This window comes from Schistocerca cancellata, chromosome 3 (assembly GCF_023864275.1).
Source record: "Schistocerca cancellata isolate TAMUIC-IGC-003103 chromosome 3, iqSchCanc2.1, whole genome shotgun sequence".
NCBI classification, from domain to species: Eukaryota; Metazoa; Arthropoda; class Insecta; order Orthoptera; family Acrididae; genus Schistocerca; species Schistocerca cancellata.
This window is the reverse complement of record NC_064628.1, coordinates 942,950,505-942,975,194: the sequence shown is the minus strand read 5'-3', so window position 1 is coordinate 942,975,194 and position 24,690 is coordinate 942,950,505. Positions and strand designations below refer to the sequence as shown.

General features: G+C 43.9%; 1 protein-coding gene across 1 annotated transcript in view; it reads right to left on the bottom strand.

Annotated features, from left to right (window-relative positions):
- Positions 1-17,028: 17,028 nt before the first annotated feature.
- LOC126176669 (homeobox even-skipped homolog protein 2-like) overlaps positions 17,029-24,690 on the bottom strand; it is an 85,488-nt gene continuing 77,826 nt past the window's right edge. Inside the window, exons 3-4 of the mRNA XM_049923828.1 lie at positions 24,311-24,676; positions 17,029-17,268 (exon numbers count right to left, since the gene is read on the bottom strand). Coding sequence (XP_049779785.1) covers positions 17,029-17,268; positions 24,311-24,676 — 606 coding nt within the window. The remainder of the gene's footprint in view (positions 17,269-24,310; positions 24,677-24,690) is intronic.

Genomic DNA, 24,690 nt, shown 5'->3' with positions numbered 1-24,690 from the left:
AATCACTAACAGACCCTGCAGCGACTTCCAGTTAAGGCTAGCCCAGTGCCAGGGGCACACCCACAGGGGTTAGCTCGGTGGGCACGGCCAAGAACAAGTAGGTTTATAGACCTACTGGCACTTTTGTAACGCTTCAGGAGTTAGCTTGGTAGGACAGTTAGAATAGTATATCAGTAGACAGAATACACTTGCCCATAGAGTAACTTATCTCCTGTAGTAAGTAGAAAAGTAGGAAATCTAACACATAGCAATAGTATTAAATTCCGCTAAGAAAACGATTGTATTGTAGATAATTAAGAACCACTAATGTGTAAGGTGGTGGGTTATGATGTATTAATATTATTTGTTGAATAAAGAATTTTTTTTAAAGCAAAGCGACGAATGTGAGCTAGGTGTAAAATTTTTTTGTGTGTTTACAATGTGCATTAAACGTACTTCTACAATCCTTCAGAGTGGAATAGTCACAGGGAACAAGAACTAAATTCTCTATAAATATGTATCACAGAACACGTTTTTGAAATGTCACTGCATGACATTATGCAAAATTCTCAACTTAGAAATACGTATGAGATTTTGAAAGTGTCCTCTAATTGCTTCTGCACTATCGGTGATGTAGCTGATGTAATTTTGTAGCGCATTTACTCATGGAGCTCGAAGGAAGGTACTTCCTTATAACGTGTATAACCAACAAATAAAACGATTGCTTGAGTGAGATTCACACTCATGTAAAACTTTTTTTAAAGAACGTCAGTGTCCCTTTTCACTGTTGACATAAATTTATTTTCAAATTCCATTATTACAATTTCTACCTTTCGTTGTCTCCTAGCAGAGCATATGCATCACCACGCAATTATGTCACCCGAATATCGCCAAAAACGAAAATTTCAGCTGTGGAGTTCGTAGGGAAAATAATTTTTACGGTCAACCTATTAGATTTTCAGAAAAATATCATCAACAAATAATTTGCTTAATGATAGGGAAAAGTGATTGTTTGAGCTATTAGCTATCAAACTAAAGAGAACATTTAAAGTAAATTTTGGAACTAGAAATAAAATATTCTATTAATTTTAGAATGTGGAAATGGGAGAAAAAGTATTTCAAAATTCGATAGTTTTTTAGGTATATACTACTTGAAAGTTATCGCGATTATTTTGCAGCATCCTCCTATGCTAATTAGGATATTTGTGAAATCCTGTAGTCATTGAATAAATGGTAAATCCCATAGCCATATGATTGTGATTATTTCTCTCTCAGCTGGATATCATAAATAAGTCGTACATCCAATACGAGGATGACCCTCAACATGAAATGTAACGTTCTCCACATAAACCGTTGTAAACGAATGATGTAAATACACGAGAAAGGCAAAAGTATAGTGATATTACGTCAATGTTATGTGCTATAAGAGGAGTGCATAGCTCAGTAGTAGAACAGCAGTGCAGCCACATACCACTGCTGGGACATTTCTCCGCCACACACTTGACAGTGGGCAGCGGAGCCTTTCTGTCGATATGGGGACGTACCTCTTCTGCCTGCAAAAGAACAACACAGTTAGAGTCTGTTAAACAGATGGACGATACTCTTTGCATAAAATTATTTTTGCAAATATGAATAGCCAATCTACAGGGTCTGAGGGGCAAGAAAACGGAGGGTTCAGAAATCAACCCCTAAGAATGAATAGTACCTCTTCTTTCTTTCTCAGTGAATCAATATTCTCAAATCAAGTTTGAACAAATAATTAGCTAAAACATATGCATTCAACATTTCGCAGGAGAGAACTTCACCTGGTGCTCTTTCTCACACTTGAATGCAAGGACAGTAATTAAACTTACAGTGCGATTACTCTCTCCAGTAGCATTAAGTGTAACAAAGAAACACAAATATGAAAACCTGTGTTCTGTTAAATTTCTATCTATGTACTTAAAACTCCGACCAAACACTTGCTTATTTCTTGCAATAATATACGTTAGACCACAAAAGTAACAAATATTGAGCATCATGAAGACCTTAAGAGAAATTTAATTGCATTTAAAATGAATTAAACTTTTCTTATAAATCGCAGAACGAAGTCAGAAAGAAGAAAGACGTACAAAAGGTAAATGTGAGGTGCAGTGACTGATAGTGGCCCTCAATATAAAAAGTAATGCACTGCGAATAAACTGCTGTAAAACCATAACATTGTTTCACTGAAAAATGAAATTACTTATAGGAAAGGCAGACGCCAGACAGAGATTTATTGGACGACTGGAGGTGTGGCAGTCACACTCACAAAGCCGGTAGCTTAAAAAGTCGCCAGTTCGACCGTTACTAGGCTACTGCTCTTCACACTGGGCCTATCATCAGCTAGGCGGATAGAGGGAAGAAAGAGAGTTATTTTAGGAGGCACGCTAGCGTTACGGAGACGTTTGTCAAACTTGCAGCAGCGCACGTTACAAGAACGGCGCTGGATCCCAATGTTGCGGGGTCGTACATTCCAGGAACAGTTGATAGCATATCACTTCCTGCTACTATATGACCAAAGACACCCGGGCATCTGTTATTGTACATTAATGTGAGTCCATCCTCCACCTGTACGATGGCTTGAAATCTGCTGTGGACACGTCGATGGGATGTTTCATTGACTGCGGAGGAATGCCAGTAGGCCATCCTTTCCCGCGAGACGAAGCCCGGAAAAGTTGTGATTACTTATTTATTTATTTATTTCATTAACAGTACAGACTAACCCATCGCCTTGAAATTTATTGTGGGTCGGATTCTTCTAAATCTAACAGCAAAGACTTCTCATTATTACAATCTTATTCGTATATAGTTAAACCTTTTTTAAATAATGTAAAGAACATAATAAATAAAATTTCTCTAAGGTTATAGCTTAACCATTGTTAAAATGGTTCTATATAATTTTTTCTGCCTAGTTGATGAGAATATAATTTATGTAATGGACATGTCAAAGAAAATTCAAGGAAAATGTAATACAATGAGTGTGGTGAAAATAAGTTTAAATATGTAGAGGGAAATGATGTACTGTATTTGGATGTGTGATTCAGTCTAAGTAGCATGTCGGTTGATAATGGACTACTTCTACCTATTTCGGGTGAGAAGGTCTCGGTAGAACGTCGAGCTATTCTCATCTGAAATGGTTTGTGCTTATGTATGTTTATTGTGTTTGTGTATTGATATATTACAGGAGGTGGTGCAAGTCAGGACACCACGTAATATTCAGTAGCTGTTTATTCTTCCTATTGTTGGTAGTTGTGGTATATTCTGTGTGATACCCTAGATACATTCATCTGGTATTATACAGCTTAAATACTGACTGAGCATATGATACAAGGAATACATGAAGTTTAGCTTCCCAGGAGGAATACACTTATGTCTGCAAATTTTTAGTAGAAATAGAATGTAATTCATTGCTACTCGAATGCATTATTCCTTATATAACTTAATACAATTATATTTTTATTTTTATACCAACTTTACACAGAAAATGCAATCGATATATAAAATTATGTGATGTTCGACGCTGAAATCTGAAGTGAAGTCGACGTTCCAACCGATCGCAGAGGTGTTCCATTAAGTGTTAAGGTCGGGGCTCTGGCTAGGCCAGTCCATTTCTGGAACATTATTGTCCGCAATCCGTCGCCTCACAGATTCTGTTTGATGACAAGGATCGCTGGTACAAAGAATCATCGTTTCTGAACTGTTCCTCAACTGTACACAATAAAAATATGCTGCAAAACGTGGTCATTCTCTTCCGCATTTAGCGTCTTCTTCAGCGCAATACGGGGACTACGGACTACACCCCAGTGACGAAAATCACCCCGTACCGTAACAAGGCCTCCCCCGTAGTTCAGTGCTGGCACTACAAATGGTGTCAGGAAAATTTCTCCAGGCATTTGCCAAACTCAAACACTTCAGTGGGACTGCTACAGGACACGGCGTGATTTGTCACTCCAGACCACGCGCTTCCCGCCACCCACTCTCCAGCGGCTCCGCCCTCTCTACCACCTCAAGTGCCGTTAAGCACTAATTACGTAACTGTGTGGCTCATGAGGAGCTGCCCTTTCGTGGTAGCTCATTCTTCTCAGCTCCCAACGCACAGTCATCGTGCTGCCTGGAATGCAGCTAGGACTCTGGAACTCACCTGTCGTTCTTTTCGCTGATTTGGTGCAATATTTTACAACCACCATCCGCAGTACTCGACGGTACCAATCCGACAGTAAATGCTGTTTGCCTGGTCTTGGTTTAGCTGTTACCACGTCACACTCTTATCACCAAAAGTCGACCATGGACTTTAGAACGGTTAAAATGTCCTTCATGTATCTGTTACTCCAGTCACTAGTCCAAGTCCGAAGTCACTCAGCTCTCCTGACGAATTTTGCTGTTACTGCTTCTCTGATACCTAGTGGCCAATTCCGAATCACATACGGGTGTCCAGATATTCTTCATCGGGCAGGGTACGTCTTGTAAGTAGGCTGTATAGGTTTTTATATTGGTAACGTCACGTAGCGCTCTGTATGAAAATCACTGGCTGTGCTGTGTGCAGTCTGTGGCTGGTTTGCGTTGTTGTAGTATTCTAGCGCTGCACAGTTGGAGGTGATCCGCCTGCAATGGTGGATGTGGGGAGAGACATGGCGGAGTTTTGAGAGCGGATGATCTGGACGTGTGTCCATCAGAGACAGTAAATTTCTAAGACTGGATGTCATGAGCTGATATATATATTATGAGTTTTGAACACTATTAAGGTAAATACATTGTTTGTTCTTTATAAAAATCTTTCATTTGCTAACTATGCCTATCAGTAGTTAGTCACTTCAGTAGTTACAATCTTTTATTAAGCTGAAAGTATTGGCGCTCGCTGTATTGCAGTAGGTCGAGTAATGAAGATTTTTGTGAGGTAAGTGATTCATGAAAGGTATAGGTTATTGTTAGTCAGAGCCATTATTTTGTAGGGATTATTGAAAGTCAGATTGCGTTGCGCTAAAAATATTGTGTGTCAGTTTAGTGATGATCAGAATAAGTAAAGAGAGAAATGTCTGAGTACGTTCAGTTTTGCTCAACTGTTTGAAATTCAAGTAACGTAAGGGGTTTATCAACACAGTAGTTCACTGATTTTTCTAAGGGGACGTTTCAGTCTCTGGAAGTGACCACGGCACTAGAAATTTCTGAATTTCGGTTTCACTCTGATACTTGCCGTCAGTTATTCCTCTAGCCTCTTATTCTCGGATGTAACACTAAAAAGGAAAATGAAGGCAGTGACTGATGTAGTCTCCGCCATAATCCGTTAAGTGGTTTGCTGAGATACAGGTAGGCGCAGATGTAACTAAAATGTCACTCGCTAATGAACTTGGCTTCGTCAGCACTTGTGAGATAAAACGCAGCCATGCGGTCTGAGGCGTCTTGTCACGGTTCGCGCGCCTCCCCTCGTCGGAGGTTCGAGTCCTCCCTCGGGCATGGGTATTTCTGTGTTGTCCCTAGCGTAAGTTAGTTTAGGTTAGATTAAGTACTGTGTCAGTCTAGGGACCGACGATCTCAGCAGTTTGGTCCCATAAGACCCTACAACAAATTTCCATTAAAATCCAGTCGAGGCATTCTTAACTATTTGGTGACGTGTTTCATCACTGATTGTGATGCTGCTGCAGCAAAAGCTTGAAAATTGATTGGTCAGTGTTGAGGCTCAATTCGCCATTCATCCACCCACCTTGAAGCTACGTCAAAGTAGTAATGGAATCTGAGTAGGCGCCTTGAGTGTGTGTCTGTAAAGCATACAACAGCCGATTCATTACCTCACAGCTACTCTGCTCAGATGCTGCCGCTTCTGCTGAACCTCATATCCAAGTATTTCTCTCTGCCTTTTTATTTTAAGTGTTTGAAACCTGTGACACTGCATACAAGTTGAATATCTGTGTAGGTCGTAAACGCAGTTCAAATTTTAGCCGCTAGTCGTCCTGGCAGTGGCGTGACGTCGTCAAGATGGCGCTCGCAGGAAATTTAAAAACTAAACATGGTGATTAAAAATTAAAAACAAAGGGACATTTAAAAAATTCAAGATGGTGCAGGCAGAAATTCAAAAACGTAAAATGCTTAGTGTTAAAATGAGCCATAAAAATGGCGCCAAGTTGACAGATACGCATTATTTCTGTGACCTTCGCAAGAGTAGGCGTTAAAGATATTTGCATACAAAGGCATAAGGTATACACTTCTGAAAAAAGAATTTACGCTTGATTCTCCTCGAACTGCCTCATTTTCAAACATAGTAACGTAAAATGACGTAAGATATTTTCCTCTTCACTGCATACATTGCATACACAGACACAAATATTTTTATAGAGTGCTGAAAGCTACCCACAGCTCTTCTTTGTGCCATATTCATCCAAAGAAATACGTAAAGAGTGTAACTTGCAGCATTGTAAAATACTTTATTGAGGGCTCAAAGGTATGTGAACACTTTTTTTTGCACAATGTTTATCCAAAAATTACGTAAAAATTACAGTATTTCAAAGCGCTTTAAAGGGTTTTCAAAGCTACCCTAATGCTCCTTTTCCCCTCTGGCGAATACAAAAATTTACGTGAGCGGTGTAAGTTGCCATTATTTAAAAGTATTATCGAGAATGCTCAAAAGCATCCGAATACTCTTTTCCGCGACATATTTTCCCAAAAACGAGTACTCTACACGGTGCACAAAGGTACCTGGATGCTCTTTCTGACGCGTAGTCGAAAGTATTTAGCCGAAAAGTACTACTTCGCGGAGTGCTGAGAAGTACACGAATGATCTTCTGCGCCATTTTCAACCAAAAGTAACGTAAAAGATGCAAATTTTCTATAGTTCAAAGTACTAACAGGGTGCTCAAAAGTATCCAAATTCTCATTTGAGGCATGTACCGTGTGATCAAAAAGTCAGTATAAATTTGAAAACAGAATAAATCACGGAATAATATAGACAGAGAGGTACAAATTGACACACATGCTTGGAATGACATGGGGTTTTATTAGAACCAAAAAAAATACAAAAGTTCAAAAAATGTTAGACAGATGGCGCTTCATCTTATCAGAATAGCAATAATTAGCATAACAAAGTAAGACAAAGCAAAGATGGTGTTCTTTACAGGAAATGCTCAATATGTCCACCACCATTCCTCAACAATAGCTCTATTTGAGGAATAATGTTGTGAACAGCACTGTAAAGCATGTCCGAAGTTATGGTGAGGCATTGGCGTCGGATGTTGTCTTTCAGCATCCCTAGAGATATCGGTCGATCACGATACACTTGCGACTTCAGGCAACCTCAAAGCCAATAACCCCACGGACTGAGGTCTGGGGACCTGGGAGGCCAAGCATGACGAAAGTGGCGGCGGAACACACGATCATCACCAAACGACGCGTGCAAGAGATCTTTCACGCGTCTAGCAATACGGGGTGGAGCGCCATCCTGCATAAACATCGTATGTTCCAGCAGGTGTTTATCAGCCAGGCTGGGGATGATGCGATTCTGTAACATATCGGCGTACCTCTCACCCGTCACGGTAGAAGTTACAAAACGTATTTCCTCGGAGAAAGAAGGCCCGATAACGGTAGATGTGGTAAATCCAACCAATACCGTGACTTTCTCGTCGTGCAATGGAGTTTCCACGACAGTTCTAGGATTTGCGGCAGCCCAAATTCTGCAGTTGTGGGCGTTGACAGACCCTCGGAGCGAAAATGAGCTTCGTAGGTCCACAACACGTTACTCAACCAATCGTCATTTTCCGCCATCTTTTGAAACGCCCACACCGCATATCCCTCCGCTTCACAAAATCGCCAGGTAACAGTTCATGATGCCGATGAATTTTGTACGGATAGCATCGGAAGGTACGCTTCAGTGCCAACCAAACAGTAGCGTATGGAATGCCGGTGCGACGTGCGACTGCACGAGCGCTGACTTCCCTGTGCATAGACGAACCCGCTACAATCTCCATTGCTTCCTGAACTCTCTCAGCAGCATTACGCCTTGTGCTCGGTCGGCCACTACGTGGTCGTTCGTCTAAACAACCCGTGACTTCGAACTTCGAAATAATTCTCGCCACACCTGCATTTGTCAACCGTCCTTTACCCGATCGAATCCCCTTCCTATGGCGATAGGGTCGTAATGCTGAATTAGCACATTGCCCATTCTCATAATACAGCTTCACTAAAAGCGCCTTTCCATCAGATAACGTCAACATGCTGTGACTGTTGGCGCATCTGATTCTCTCTCTCATTACAGCTCCTTTTATACACGATTGTCATGCGCAGTCACTGACATTTTGTTGTCCAGCGCCATCTGTCGGACATTTTGTGAACTTCTTTTTTTTTGTTCTAATAAAACCCCATGTCATTCCAAGCATGTGTGCAATTTTTACCTCTCTATCTACATTATTCCGTGGTTTATTAAATTTTCAAATTTGTACTGACTTTTTGATCACCCGGTATATACAAAACATTATAAAGTGTATAAATTGCAGTATTTCAAAGTATTTGACAGAGTGCTCAAAAGTATGGGAAAGCACTGATTTTTTATGCCATGTTCAGAAGTATTTGTAAGAAGGGCGCTCAACAAGTGATGCAACACTTTTTTTTTTCTCGGCCAATTTCGGTTGAAAAAATGTCGAATCTGTTGTCGAACATAGTGGAAAACTCACGCTTCGCCCGCTGTAGTTTCACGAAGTTCCAAAAGGTGTCGGAGCTATACATAGCCCTCAAAATGGCGCCTGTGGTGGAGGAGCGTTCCAAACAGAGAGCTGTAGTTGAGTTGTGACGAAAAACCAGAGCATCACAGATATTCATAAGCGCTTGCAGGACGTCTACGGAGATCTGATAGTGAACAAAAGCATGGTCAGTCGTTGGGAGTGGCGTCTGTCATCCCTATAGCAAGTTCGCGCAAACCTATCCGATCACTCGGCCGCACACAGCTCAAACTCCTGCAATTTTGGAACGTGAGGATACTCCCATTCGAGGTGATGGACGTAGCACAGTCAGACATCTGCATTACGACGCAAGTCCTCACGTAATTCTGCACCCCCGAAAGATGCTACGAAACATCATTGGACTATTCTTCCACATCCATCATACAGCCCAGATCTCGCAGCTTCTGACTTCCACCCGTTTGGTCCAATGAAGGATGCACTCCACGAGAAGCAATACGTGGATGATGTGGCAAGACAGTGTGTCCAACGTTGATCCTTCCAGTAAGGCAGCACAAGGCATTTACATTGAACAAATTGTGTAGAAAGATAAGGGTTTGTAGCTAAAAGAATGGGGACTAATATGGTGTATTGGAAACCTGATTATAACTAACATGCTTTCAGAAAAAAATGCGTTGTACTACTTATTAAACGCCCCTCGTATAAACAAACTTACATATGGAAACATTTGTGTACCTGCAAATTTAGAAAGGACTCCCAAATTAATTATTTCCCGCTTCTAAATTGTTGTAAATTGGCATAAGATATACAGGCAGAAATAGGGAAGAGTTTAACTCAGCGACTGAGCATTTTGCTTGTCCCAGCAAGACTCGTCTCGCTGAAGTCCAATCAGCGTAACATGACACGCATGCCGTTCTGTAAAACTCACATGGGCAGTGCTGCTTAAAATCCACTTTTAGAAGAAAATAAACAAATTGTTCTCACGTCAAAAACTCGAATCTCGCTTCTCATTCCGTAATCGTAATACTAAGCATATTTCGGATGTTGATCTTGCATGGAAAAGAACAGGTAAGATCTTCACTGACGGGAGTTTTCAGTCGTCTGTGAACGCAACAGTTTTTGACGCAACAGCATTAAAGACTGACACTATGCTTGTGTTCTGGCTGAAGAAAGGCCTGCTGTAGTTATCTGCAGACATTAGATACGTGAAAACATTTTGATAAAAAGATGGGCTGTATTAACACAGTTGTGAAAGACTTAAAAGACTTAAAAAATTTCAAAATGTTTGGTGTTGAATCTATGTTGAACTAGAATACAGCACAGAACACGTGGATAATTTGCTGATACCTTACAGTTGTTGCAGATACTTAGAGAGAATTGCAGTGAATTTTCAGAATTAACTGAGATGTCTCTCTCAAAATTTCGTGTCCCAGGATTATCCATCAAGCGACGTAGATGGCGAAAGCTGCCAATTGCTTGGAAATGTATACTGTGTTCTGTGATGAGATACCACATGCATATTATGCAATTTGTGATACTTGTATTCCTCTCATTTTTAGGAAAAGTTGTTATATTTTTGGAGCAAGCTGATCCATTTTCTGTTGTTGAATGAGACGAGACCGTTCTCCCCAGACTGTCCCATAACTGTGATTTTTGTTGAATTTCAGAGATAACAAATTCCTCGAGCATTATTTTTGGAGGGCAACAATTTAATCACGTCATACAAACAAGGCCAATTTGCATACATCTAATTAACATAGCAAGCATCCTTCCACCATAAGCAAAAGTTTGCTTACTTCTATATTTAATTTTTTAAATTATGTGGCATCTTCAAGCTATCTCTTTCAATGTCATTGCCTTCACATGACATCAGCAAGGTTCGAGGACATTAATGACATCATAGCAAAAATTCCCTCACCACTGATCAAGTCAGGATCTGTATGTCTGAAGCCGGGCCTGAGGTGTCGACGAATGGCAAACGCCAGATGAGGAACAATCAATGGCAAACTGCAAACAGAAAACGGCGAACGGTGAACACAATGACTAATGTCGAAAGGCACTCACTCGCCCCTCCACTCATTTACCGGCACACGCGGGTTCGGATCTAGAGGACCTAACTTCATCGCACGGTGAGGGCACTTCTGCTATGATGTTATGAATGATATTGAACCCTGGTGGCGTCTCGAATGGTCAGTGACTTTGAGCGCGGGGGTTCGTCAACATGGTGGATAATTTAATGAGATAGAGGTGGGCGAAACTGTGCTTCCATTAGAGAAAATGTATCAATTACCCCCAAAAATGTCTCAGTGTCAGAGAAGCATGGGCTCTAAAATAAATACTGTCAGAGCTATGCCCACTTGTTCATCTTTACTGCTGTGAAACACATCTCTTGTAGTGTATGCTCTTTGCTAATACGAAGAAGTTACAGTATTTGGTAACGAATGGAACATATTCTTTTGTTATTGTGCCGGCCGAAGTGGCCGTGCGGTTAAAGGCGCTGCAGTCTGGAACCGCAAGACCGCTACGGTCGCAGGTTCGAATCCTGCCTCAGGCATGGATGTTTGTGATGTCCTTAGGTTAGTTAGGTTTAACTAGTTCTAAGTTCTAGGGGACTAATGACCTCAGCAGTTGAGTCCCATAGTGCTCAGAGCCATTTGAACCATTTGAACCTTTGTTATTGTCTACGGATAGAGCATGCAGTAAAGATCCGCTGATACAGTTACTATTCACAGTTCTGCGTAAATGGAGCACAAACGTTAGTTCTGTTATTCCCTTAATAGAATAATAGGCTTCCATTATGCTGATAAGAACAAAGGTAAAGCACGATATAAAAAGCCTTTCACAAGGTTATCCTAAAACAAACTGGTTCGATTAGGTCTAATATATGCACTGAAATTACCGGAACTGTGAATTCGGTTTACAGGAACAATTCTAACACATGTTCAGGTCCATGGGCTGTAAAAGAGGAATGTATCCTCGTTTATGTACCGAACTCTGTCTGTCATTCCTTAATAACAAAGAGCTTGCCATAGAAGACATGTGTTTCACAGCAGCAAACACGGACAAGTGTTCATAGTTCGTAACGTACGCTATTTTACAGCCGATGTTCACTGGGAATTTTTGTCTTGTTTTGGTCTCAAAATACGGAACATCTTTTTTTAATTCCATGTCTATAATTGGTATTTTATTAAAATTTTGTGGCTTTTATTGTAATACTGCAGTCAGATTAATGTAAATTGTATAGAAATTGTCTCGCTCTATTATTTTTTAAGGGGGCTATTTTTATTTTCAAGATCCGATCCGTTGCGAAATGGAAATGAGGTTGAAAATTGGAACTGTTTCATTTGCAGAACTTAGCTACTCTTTCCAGCTACTTGTCTATAGAGGCGCCGCTCCGAATTAGTCACATGTTGTAGCGTTTTACCTGCCGTCCTATACCTTGATCATTACAGGCTCTGCGTCAGTTGTCTACACTGTCCTGAAGCTCAGTGTCAACGTCAAAATGCTGTTCGCATAGCAAGCGGAACATGTGAGCAAAGAGATGGAAATCTGAGCTAGCAGTGTCAGGGGCGTATGGTGGCTGATGCAACACTTCGTACAGAAAACGCTTCAAGCGTTTTTCGTCGAGGCTGCAGTGCGCGGCAGAGCGTTGTCATGGAGAAGGGCCGTGCCTGACGACAACGTTGCTGTTTGCTTATTCTAAGTTGGCCCTTCGTGAACGATTATCTCGAAACGCCCGCTCGACTCAATGAGGAGGGTCACCGGTTGACACTCCCTCCGTTCCCACGGCAGCCTGCGTGATGAACCTCTGTAGCTCGGCCGGGATGGCCTAGCTGTTCTAGGCGCTACAGTCTGGAACCGCGCGACCGCTACGGTCGCAGGTTCGAATCTTGCCTCGGGCATGGATGTGTGTGATGTCCTTAGGTTAGTTTGGTTTAAGTAGTTCTAAGTTATAGGGGACTGATGACCTTAGAAGTTAAGTCGCATAGTGCTCAGAGCCATTTGAACCATTTTGAACCTCTGTAAGTCCTGCTTCACAAGTTCCTGCGCCAGTGCCGCACTACGCAGCCACACGAGACAGTAACGTTGTGTGGGCTGCACGAAACCAAATGCAAACCCTCGGCGCGAAGATGTCGAATGACAACGCGTACTCCACACTCAGTGGGAGACTATTGTCAGAGGCACTGTCCACTGTTCGCTCAGAACTAGCAAGTGCGACTTGACGCGATCAATCTGCATACTAGAGACACTGCGTCACGCAACTGCGAGAACGCTTATTGGATTTTGACTGTGTTTCTGGTAGAAAGACTAATCGGACATTTGGTAAAAAAGAAAAAAGCTCACATTTTGTAATAAACTCATACCAATGTCCTGTTTGTATTAATACGTGAAATACCAGAACATTATGGCCACCAATCCAATTTCGATACGGCGAGAACCGACTGCTACTCGGACACACCTACCGCGAGATACACGTAGTATCACCGAGTGCGCTGTCCGTTTGTAGAATGGGGAAAGGCGCGCCATTCAAATTCAAATGGCTCTGAGCAGTATTGGACTTAACATCTGAGGTCATCAGTCCCCTAGAACTAAGAACTACTTAAACCTAACTAACCTAAGGACATCACACACATCCATGCCCGAGGCAGGATTCGAACCTGCGACCTTAGCGGTCGCGCGCTTCGAGACTGAAGGTGCGCCATGCATCTGAGTTTGACCGAGGGCAGACAGTGACGGCCCGGAGGCTCGGCACGAGCATTTCGGAATTTGCACGACTTTTCGAGTGTTCGAGGAGTGCCGTCGTGAGTGTCTTCAACGAGTGGAGAAACGAAAGTGAACCAACGTCCAGACTTCGTGGGGTTCGACGGCCTCCCCTCGTTGCTGTTGCCGGAATCGTAAGCTGGACAAACTGTTAAAACAAGACTAGTGGCGAACTGTGGCGGAATTAACTACAGACCTTAACGCTGCGCAGAGTACAAGTGTGTCTTACACAGTGCACCTAATACTTGTAAGAATGTAAAGACCACGACGTCGGCAATTGCGATTGGAGTGGGCGCACACCATCTTCTCTGGACGATGCCGCAGAGGCAGAGGATTAAATGGCTCTGAGCACTATTGGACTTAACATCTGTGGTCATCAGTCCTCTAGAACTTAGAACTACTTAAACCTAACTAACCTAAGGACATCACACCCATCCATGCCCGAGGCAGGATTCGAACCTGCAACCGTAGCAGTCGCGCGGTTCCGGACTGAGCGCCTAGAACCGCGAGACCACCGCGGCCGGCGGCAGAGGATTACATGGTCTGATGAATCCCGAATACTTTTACATCATGTCGATGGAGGGCGCGAATCTCTCGTTTGTGCCAGCTGAACAGTTCCTTCTCACCTGTTCTGCGAGAAGGAGACAAGCTCGCGGTGGCACCATTGTGCTCTGGGGAACGTGTGCCTCCCTGGGTCCAGTGCAGCTTGTGCACGGCACCAAGGGGTATCGTACATTGGGCGCAGACCACGTACACCCCTTCATGACGATCATGTTTCTCGATGGCAGTGGCATTTTTCAGTAAGATAATGCGGATGGAGTAGTTCGAGGAACAGAGTGGCGAGTTGCAGTTTCTGTTGTGGTTCCCCAGTTTGCCAGACCTGAAGCCGATCGAACACATGTGAGATTTGATTGAACTTCGCCTCAGAGCTCATTGCCCGTCTCTCCGGAATCTACATCTACATCTACATTTATACTCCGCAAGCCACCCAACGGTGTGTGGCGGAGGGCACTTCACGTGCCACTGTCATTACCTCCCTTTCCGGTTCCAGTCGCGTATGGTTCGCGGGAAGAACGACTGCCGGAAAGCCTGCGTGCGCGCTCGAATCTCTCTAATTTTACATTCGTGATCTCCCCGCGAGGTATAAGTAGGGGGAAGTAATATATTCGATACCTCATCCAGAAACGCACCCTCTCGAAACCTGGACAGTAAGCTACACCGCGATGCAGAGCGCCTCTCTTGCAGAGTCTGCCACTTGAGTTTGCTAAACATCTCCGTAGCGCTATCACGGTTACCAAATAAGCTTGTGACGAAACGCGCCGCTCTTCTTTGGATCTTCTCTATCTCCTCTGTCAACCCGACCTGGTATGGATCCCACACTCATGAGCAATACTCAAGTACAGGTCGAACGAGTGTTTTGTAAGCCACCTCCTTTGTTGATGGACTACATTTTCTAAGGACTCTCCCAATGAATCTCAACCTGGTACCCGCCTTACCAACAATTAATTTTAGATGATCATTCCACTTCAAATCGTTCCGTACGCATACTCCCAGACATTTTACAGAAGTAACTGCTACCAGTGTCTGTTCCGCTATCATATAATCATACAATAAAGGATCCTTCTTTCTACGTATTCGCAATACATTACATTTGTCTATGTTAAGGGTCAGTTGGCACTCCCTGCACCAAGTGCCTATCCGCTGTAGATCTTCCTGCATTTCACTGCAATTTTCTAATGCTACAACTTCTCCGTATACTACAGCATCATCCGCGAAAAGCCGCATGGAACTTCCGACACTATCTACTAGGTCATTTATATATATTGTGAAAAGCAATGGTCCCATAACACTCCCCTGTGGCACGCCAGAGGTTACTTTAACGTCTGTAGACGTCTCTACATTGAGAACAACATGCTGTGTTCTGTTTGCTAAAAACTCTTCAATCCAGCCACACAGCTGGTCTGATATTCCGTAGGCTCTTACTTTATGACGCGACAGTGCGGAACTATATCGAACGCCTTCCGGAAGTCAAGGAAAATGGCATCTACCTGGGAGCCTGTATGTAATATTTTCTGGGTCTCATGAACAAATTAAGCGAGTTGGGTCTCACGCGATCGCTGTTTCCGGAATCCATGTTGAATCCTACAGAGTAGATTCTGGGTTTCCAGAAATGACATAATACTCGAACAAAAAACATGTTCTAAAATTCTACAACAGATCGATGTCAGAGACATAGGCCTATAGTTTTGCGCATCTGCTCGACGACCCTTCTTGAAAACTGGGACTACCTGTGCTGTTTTCCAATCATTTGGAACCTTCCGTTCCTCTAGAGACATGCGGTACACGGCTGTTAGAAGGGGGGCGAGTTCTTTCGCGCATTCTGTGTAGAATCGAACCGATATCCAGTCAGGTCCAGTGGACTTCCCTCTGTTGAGTGATTTCAGTTGCTTTCTATTCCTTGGACACTTATTTCGATGTCAGCCATTTTTTCGTTCGTGCGAGGATTGAGAGAAGGAACTGCAGTGCGGTGTTCCTCTGTGAAACAGCTTTGGAAAAAGGTGTTTAGTATTTCAGCTTTACGCGTTTCATCTTTTGTTTCAGTGCCATCATCGTACCAGAGCGTCTGGATATGCTGTTTCGATCCACTTACCGATTTAACGTAAGACCAGAACTTCCTAGGGTTTTCTGTCAAGTCGGTACATAGAATTTTACTTTCGAATTCACTGAACGCTTCACGCATAGCCCTCCTTACGCTAACTTTGACATCGTTTAGCTTCTGTTGTTTTGTGAGATTTTGGCTGCGTTTAAACTTGCAGTGAAGCTCTCTTTGCTTTCGCAGTAGTTTCCTAACTTTGTTGTTGAACCACGGTGGGTTTTTTCCAGTCCCTCACAGTTTTACTCGGCACGTACCTGTCTAAAACGCATTTTACGACTGCCTCGAACCTTTTCCATGAACACTCAACATTGTCAGTGTCGGAACAGAAATTTTCGTTTTGATCTGTTAAGTAGTCTGAAATCTGCCTCCTATTACTCTTGCTAAACAGGTAAACCTTCCTCCCATTTTTTATATTCATATTTACTTCCATGTAACAGGGATGCTGCAACCGTCTTATGATCACTGATTCCCTGTTCTGCGCTTACAGAGTCGAAAAGTTCGGATCTGCTTGTTATCAGTAGTATCTCAGGGAAGTAGGTGACTGGTGTGTGCAGATGTGGTGCCAGCTCCCTCCACTACCTACCAAGGCCTCACTACTTCCATGCCATGACGCGTAGCCGCTGTTATTCATGCCAAAGGTGGACATAGCAGCTATTCGGCAGCTGTTCTGGTTGGTAATAATGAGCTTTGCCTGAAAACGATAAAACAAATGAAAATCGGGATTGATACGTCTTGCGCAGACAGAAGTAGAACGAGAAGGGACCAGTGGGTGTACGGCTGACGCGGTCTGAGACGCGCGCAGCTGCGGCCGGAGGGACCGAGTGTTCGCGCTCCGACTGGGGGGGGGGGGAGGGGAGGCGGCGCCGGACGCATTCCGGGGGCGGCTGTCCGCTGCCGGCGCCGTCCGCTCAGCGACGCCGCGTCGCTCGCTGCGCCCCAGCCGCCCCAGCCCGCCTAATTAGCCCGCAGCGTCGCCTTGTAGCCCAGCCGCAGGATGGCTGGCCGCGCAGAGCCCGGGAATAATGCGTCGCCACCGCCGCCGCCCCCGCCGCCCCCACCGCCCCCGTCACCCCCGCTGCATCCCGACACGTCCACCCAGGCTGCGGCGGAGACTGCAAAGAGGCTTTCCTCGTACCGCGATAGCGGCCGCGCCGTAACAGCCCCGGGGTCGTGTCGGCGTTCGACAGAGGCAAACTGCGTACCAGCGCTGTTTAATTAGGCCCGTCACGTGCGGAGGAGGCGAAGATAGGGAGGGGGGGGGGAATCAGGAGGTAACAGTCACTAGGCAGTCTATCGAGCGAGGACGAGCCTCGCGCCGACGTCTCTTTACATTTATTCAGGAGGTTCGGGAGGTGAATTAAAATGCGCGGTCAGGGGCTCAAATGCTAAGATTCTCCGCTGAAACCGCTATCCCAGTGACATCTATTTCTACATCTACGTGATTACTGTGCTATTCATAAAAAAGAGCCTGGCAGAGAGTTCATCAAAACACCAAGTTGTCTCTCTACCGTTCCACTCTCGAACGGCGCGCGGGAAAAGAGAGCACTTAAATTTGTCTGTGCGAGTCCTGATTTCTCTTATTTCAACGTGATCATCAGTTCTCCCTATGCAAGTGGATGCCAACAGAATGTTTTCGCAATCGGAGAAGAAAACTTGTGATCGAAATTTCGTGAGAAGATACCGCCGCAACGGAAAATTATTCTTTTTTTATAATTGCCACTCTATTGCACGTACCATGTCTGTGGTACTATCTCCGCTACTTCGCGATAATACAAAACGAGCTGCCCTTCTTTGAACTTTTTCCGTGTCATCCGTCAGTCCCACCTGATGCGGATACCACACCGCACGGCAATACTCCAGAACACGGCGGACAAGCGTGGTGTAAGCAGTCTCTTTAGTAGACCTGTTGCACCTTCTAAGTGTTCTGCCAATGAGAATCGCAGTCATTGGTTTGCTCTACCCACAACATTATCTAGGTGATCGTTCCAATTCACGTTATTTGTAAATGTAATGCTTAAGTATTTTTTTGAATTTACAGCCTTCAGATTTGTGTGACTTATCGTGTAATCGAAAATTAGGGGATTTCTTTTAGTAGGCATATGAATAACTTCACACTTTTTTTCATTCAGTGTCAAAAAATGGTTCTAATGGCTCTGAGCACTGTGGGACTTAACATCTGAGGTCATCACTCCCATAGAAATTGAACTACTTAAACCTAACTAACGTAAGGACATCACACACATCCATGCCGGCCGAGGCAGGATTCGAACCCGCGACTGTAGCTGTTACGCGGTACCGGACTGAAGTGCCTAGAACCGCTAGGCCACCGAGGCCTGCTATTCAGTGTCAATTGCCACTTTTCGCACCATACAGATATCTTATCCAAATCATTTTCCATTTCATTTTGGTCATGTGATGAGTTTAAAAGACGGTAAATGACAGCATCATTTGTAAACCGTCTAAATAGAGCTACTCATCTTGTCTCCTATGTCGTTAATATAGATCAGGAACAATAGAGGGCCTATAACACTTCCTTTGGGAACCCCGGATATTACTTCTGTTTTACTCGATGACTTTCCGTCTGATACTGCGAACTATGACCTTTCTGACAGCCAATCACGAATCCAGACGCACAAGTGAGGCGATATTTAATAGGCACGCAGTTTAGTTAGAAGGCGCTTGTGAGAAACGTTGTCGAAAGTAAATGTGACAAATAACTGCAGGTTTAATAGAGTAGAATGTAAAATGTAATCGTCACACACCGTGGATTAGCAGTAAACCGTAGAAACGAGAAAAAAAAACAGAAACGAGATTACCAATAAATTTAACATTATAATTGGGGCCATTATGAGGTTGAAGTGTGAATTCTGCTGCCTTGGAAGCATAACAAGAAGTTCACTGGTAGTCAACAGCGGCCATAATTCCAGCAAGAAATTTCTCCGACTGTATCTTTGGAGCACAGAATTGTATGCGGAACGACGTAGAAAATTAGTTGGATAGACAGAATAAGAAATGAGGAACTTCTCTGCTACGTCGGCCAGAGGAGGAACATGAGGAAACCCTTGACGTGAAGAAGGGGGCAGGATGACAGGACACGTGTTAAGACATGAAGGAACAGCTTGTATGGTAGTCCAGGGCGCATGCAATAAACTGAGATGAAGAGAATGCAACAGACGGCTAAGTCGTGGCGGGCCACATCATCCAGTCGAAAGACTAACGACTACCAAACTATCTTATTTCGGAGGTTTTATTCGGGATTGTCACTCAGTGATAAAAGTATTTTACTGTATTTCGCATGAGCACCTTTTCGGATAATTATGTTTTCAGACGGGGAGCTAAGGAAGCTCGTCTGAAACTAACGATGTTCTTCTATGTTTCTACCGTCCAGTCTGTGAGTTATAACAAAAACAAATAGGTCTTCGGTGTGTCATCATTTAACGAAGTTGTCTTTCTACCACAAGACAACAGCAAATCTTCTACTCTCAAGTGACACTCACCGTACTGCATGCATCGCTTTCCAGAATTTTAAGAAGGACCAGCAGATGACGATACCGTGTTTTGACACTACTGTTGTTTTGAAATTTGCTATTCGTTATTGTCTAAACAACGGTAGCTCTCTGAGAAGCTTATTTTCAGTGTTGGTTTAAAGAAACTAAGTTGTGACAAAGTGTAAATGTAACGACAAGGAACCCACTGGATAACTTTTTCTGATTTCCGTCGTGATTGTGCTTCCATCAGCGATAGACCTCAGGACGGCCGATCAGAATCGGTTATTACACCGAAAAACTTTGATCCTCAACCCGACATGACTGAATAGGGCTGGTCCGAGATTCACTGTGAGATGCCATCGTCCCTAAAGCCTTCAGCACATTCGATTTTGCGTGGAAATCTAGCCTGTGAAAACATGTTTTGCCTGTGAAAACATGTGTTCCTGATAAATTAGATACAGTTTGATAGAAGTCCATGAACAGGCTTGTACTAACTCGTGTTGAAAGATGTCTACCACAGCGCGACCGTCTTTCACAAGTGCTGCACCACGTCGCCACCCACTTGCCGACACAGAGACAACGCGTCACTAGCTTCACCAGCCAGCTCTGTCTGCTGGAGTGGTGCGTCTTTGCAGCAGGACTGGGCAGCTACCTCCTGCCGAGATGCCAAAACTCAGACCTGTGCAGACAATCGTACCGCTAAGCTCGTATTTTTCGGTTCGACGCCTCATGTAGTTTTAAGCACAAACCGCTCCATTTCTGCCTGTCTTGTGTATTTGATGTGGGCGCAGTCTCAGCCGAGCACGGCTCGCGTTTATCCCACTTATTGTTTATCATCTTCTCTTACGGTACTGCCATCTCGTTTTCTTATTCGATTTACTGGCGTCACTAACTTCCTTCCTTCCTTGCCCGTGAGTGGCAGCAGCAGCGCGTATCGGTAAGTGCACTGTCGTACCATCTCTGGAGCGGCCGATAATATTTCCAGGTCGTGGTGTGTCTGGCAGGGAGTTCGGGACGAACCAGCAATGCAGTCGTGACGCAGCAGTAGTAAAGTTCTCGCCGACCGCTGGCGACGACACACACGAACTGTCCGACGGAGGGAGATTGGAGCGGGACGACCGTCGGTTGGTCGTTCAGTTGTTCGTCTCATCGGCCGACGTATATTTGGTCCTTTCACCGTTTCCAGGCCTGGCAGTTGGTCGGTTGGCGTGGAGTAGCGAGGAAATCTCCACAGCGCGTGGTTTGGCCTGGCCTGCTGGCGGCCTCTATGCGGTATCATAGTGTGCGGTACTGTTCCTATTGCTACAAGGTTCGTGGCTCACCCATCCAGGACATTAAAGTTTAGTTTTGACTTAATTTACCAGCAAGTCACGACTGTTCACATTGTGTCGTTTGGAGTTCATTGTCGGCTGTTGGGATATTCCTGCGAGCAACAACGTGAGTTTTCAGGTTGGCAAATTTTAGCCACCCCCCGGTGGGGTTTAACTGTTCTTGGTTATTTGAATTTAAGTGCACCAGCGGAATCTTCTGCCTTGTGGCCGTTAACGTTCCGGTTACCTTCCCTGGCCGTTGACGTAAGTTCAGGAAGTGTATTTTCCTCATAGTATTCTCGCTGTCCAGCACAGTGTGTAGTTTGACAGCTCAATGTATTACTGGTTGTGGGCGCCAGTACCTTCTACGTTGTTGCATTGAATTCCCTGTTGTCGGGTGAAGCGGAGGTTATCTTGTCGGTGGATCCGTTGACTGTCTGTCGGTTGGGTTGTCGTCGGATAGACAATGGTCAGGTCGACTGCCTGCCTCACATAAGTGAACATTAGTGTTTTAATTCCAGGCCAACCCTCGGAACTTCTGTCCTCCCTTGGGTGTGCTGCCTTTTCTTGTTTGTTCTTGGTGTATATACTTGTATGGCTTCTAGCCGATTTTTAGATTAACACTGTTTTGCCCTTACGGCATCAGATGGTTCGAGCCTTCTGCCTAATTTTAGAACTGTTTTACTTAAAGCCATTGGCATTTTTAAAATTAAGGTTACTGAGTCTTAAGTGTTGGGCCTTCAGCCGATTCTGAACTTACGTTGCTTGCTCTTAAAGTGTCAGATTCTTTGGGCCTTCAGCCTAATTAAGGAACTGTTTTAAGATAAGGCTTTGCCTTTTAAATTTCTGATTTTGGTTGAGCTTTAAGTTATTGGCTTTCAGCCGTTTTTAAATAAAAGTGGTCTTGCTCTTAAGGCATAAGATTGTATGGTGCATTGAGCTGCTAATTAAGTTCCAAAACTAAAGCTGTGTTTTTAAAATTTTTCTTGGCTCTTGTAATGTTTGACCAAATAAAAGGTTGTATGTTCGAGTGTAACTGACAGCCGCTTATTTTGGCCCCTTTCCGCAACATAAACTAGCTGTCCTGTCCTGCAGGTTTAGCAGTGTGTCTCACAGTCGATCAGGAAATCGCAGCCAGCTGGACTGTGTTCGTGTTATTTGCAATCACGAGCGCGTAATGTAAATCATTACCTTTTCGTGTTGCATTCTGCATTCCGACTTGAAGTGAAAGATATTAGGCCTTTGTTCTCACTTTTGATCTCGTGAGAACGCTTTGCAATCGCTATCTGATTCTGACATAGGAGTGACTTACAGATGCCCTCACTCGCAAGGTGATTTTTCAGAAGTCTGTTAATTTGTTTTTAAGGAATCTTGTGCCATGATGTTAACAGGTGATTTTTAACGGTTTAATTCGATGTTTGTGCTTACTCGCAAATATTAACTTTGTGTACCTAGCTTACTCAACCATTATACTGCTTTTGTCATACAATTGGTCTTTGCGAATGTATTATTTTCCACCTTTCCCCATATTCATAAACTCCATCAAGTTTACCTTACCTGTATGTTTGAATATGTAAGACTTTCTTCATATAAAAGCGTGCTCCATTCACTAATATAGCTTTCCGCTGAGAGGTTACCAATACACAACGTGGATCATTTTAATCAATTATCGCGAACAACTCGGGTTAGAGATAAGATACAACACAATGTTTTAGGTAAAGGTTGTAGGAGACAAAGAGTGTCTTGCATTGCCACCAACAGTCGTGACCTTCAGCACGGTTTTCAAGTTAACATGTAAGTTAAAGTGATTTTTTAATATATAAACCCTATTATTTGATTTAAGATTAGAAAAGAGCGCCAAATTTTTTTAATAAAATGATACATAATTCTAGGTCATGGCGTGGTTCAATGAAGGTAATATAATCAAATATGCTTTTATTTCTAGTAGGGATTAACTTGCAATAGAGGTGGGATACGGGAAAACGTAATATTAGATACAAACTGGAAGAGGTGTAAGGGCTCATGTTGATCTTAAAGGTAATTATCGAACGTCATTGGAAGATTGAGCTTTTTTTTATGAAAACCCTATTGTGACTTCGTATTTCGAAAGAGCGAAGAGAGATTTGAACTTTAAGTTTTAATTAACATGTTTATTGGCAAAAATAAATACGACAAATTCATCCCAACGTATAAATGTTATTTCGTAATTCAAGACAGAACAAACATAATACTGATTTACAAGGTGCTGAGTGTGTCCTCTCACCCCTCACTCCTCGGTGTGCTTGATTTAAGGACTTCCCGTGCCTTTAAGTGTGCACCTGGAAATTAACCATTGAGCATGTTCTCAAAGTGACCTCAATTTACTGTATCCCTCCTCCGCTTCGAGTTAATCCACAACAGAACTAAAATCATATTTTCTTGTTTGACCTTCATTGATCCTTGCCGTGACCTCGAATATTGTGTCATTTTATACGTAAAATGTTAAATCAAACACTAGTGTTCCCATTTAAAAAAATCATTTTGACCTCCAAATCACCTTGAAAATCACGTTCAAGGTCGCTCCCATTGCAGAATCCTTCGGCAGCGCGCAAAGCCGTAAAAGATTTTAAGTGACAATTTTGTTTCGCGAAAATATTTCTTTCTTTCAGAGATTGTATCCCTCGCATTTCGCCTTGGTAATCTGTCTTCTAAATGCCAAGCAGGTTGCAGTATTGAGAGACACTTCTCTGCTGTTGCGGCTACCTCACCCGGCCGTCGTCCCGGGCGACGAAAATGAGAGGAGCTCGCTCCAGTTTGCAGTTGCGGTAAATGTCGACGGACCGCCGGGATTTTAAAGTGATTTCGTACCTATTATATGGCGGTATCAGGTGTTGGCAACGTTCCTGCTTGTAAGGGATCACTGTTTTGTTGTATGCTGCGGGAGGTGGCTGGGCAACACAACTCCAATGAGAAAGAAATAAGGGGTAACAAAAATAACGAGGTATTCTCAAATTAAAATTAAGTAAAAAAATGGTTCAAATGGCTCTGAGCACTGTGGGATTTAACTTCTGAGGTCATCAGTCCCGTAGAACTTAGGACTACTTAAACCTAACTAACCTATGGACATCACACACACCCATGCCCGAGGCAGTATTCGAACCTGCGACCGTAGCGGTCGCACGGTTCCAGACTGTAGCGCCTAGAACCGCTCGGCCACTCCGGCCGGCAATTAAGTAAAACACAATATTTTTATCGACAGCAGCCTTCACTGACGGTATGCAATGATAAAGCAGCGTAGAGCACGTGGACTGAAACGGCAGCAAGGTACACAAAACTACAATCAAGGCACAGAGAAAGAGTGCTGAACCAAAAGAGGAGACCAAAATGACAAAGAGGAGAGCTTCCGGTGGACCTCAATACGCGGCTGGGGCTTTGGTTGGCGCTCGTAGCGCGACGTACTTCCGCTCGCCGAGAGAGCCGAGTGGCATCTGCACACCAGCAGCACCGCTGCGTTCTTTGCAAGGTGCTGAACAGCTGAACTGCCAGCAACGGGGAGGCGGGGAACGCCTGCAGCGAGACGCGCCCGCCGTGGGGGGCGGGCCGCAGCCAGAGAGCCCTGCTGAACGGGCAGCACACGGCGACGGCCAGACCTTTCCCTGGCGCCACACTCTCTGGAACTTTCGATTTGAAAACGAAAAGAAAAGAAAAAAAACCTACTGCCAGGTAGCTGGGAGAGCAGGGGTCGAAGCCTGCCTGGTGAGAGGTGCTAACAGCCCACGCTCTGTTCTGACCGTCAGAAAGGCGGTTCTCTTTCCGTCCCTTCACCTGCACGAGATGCA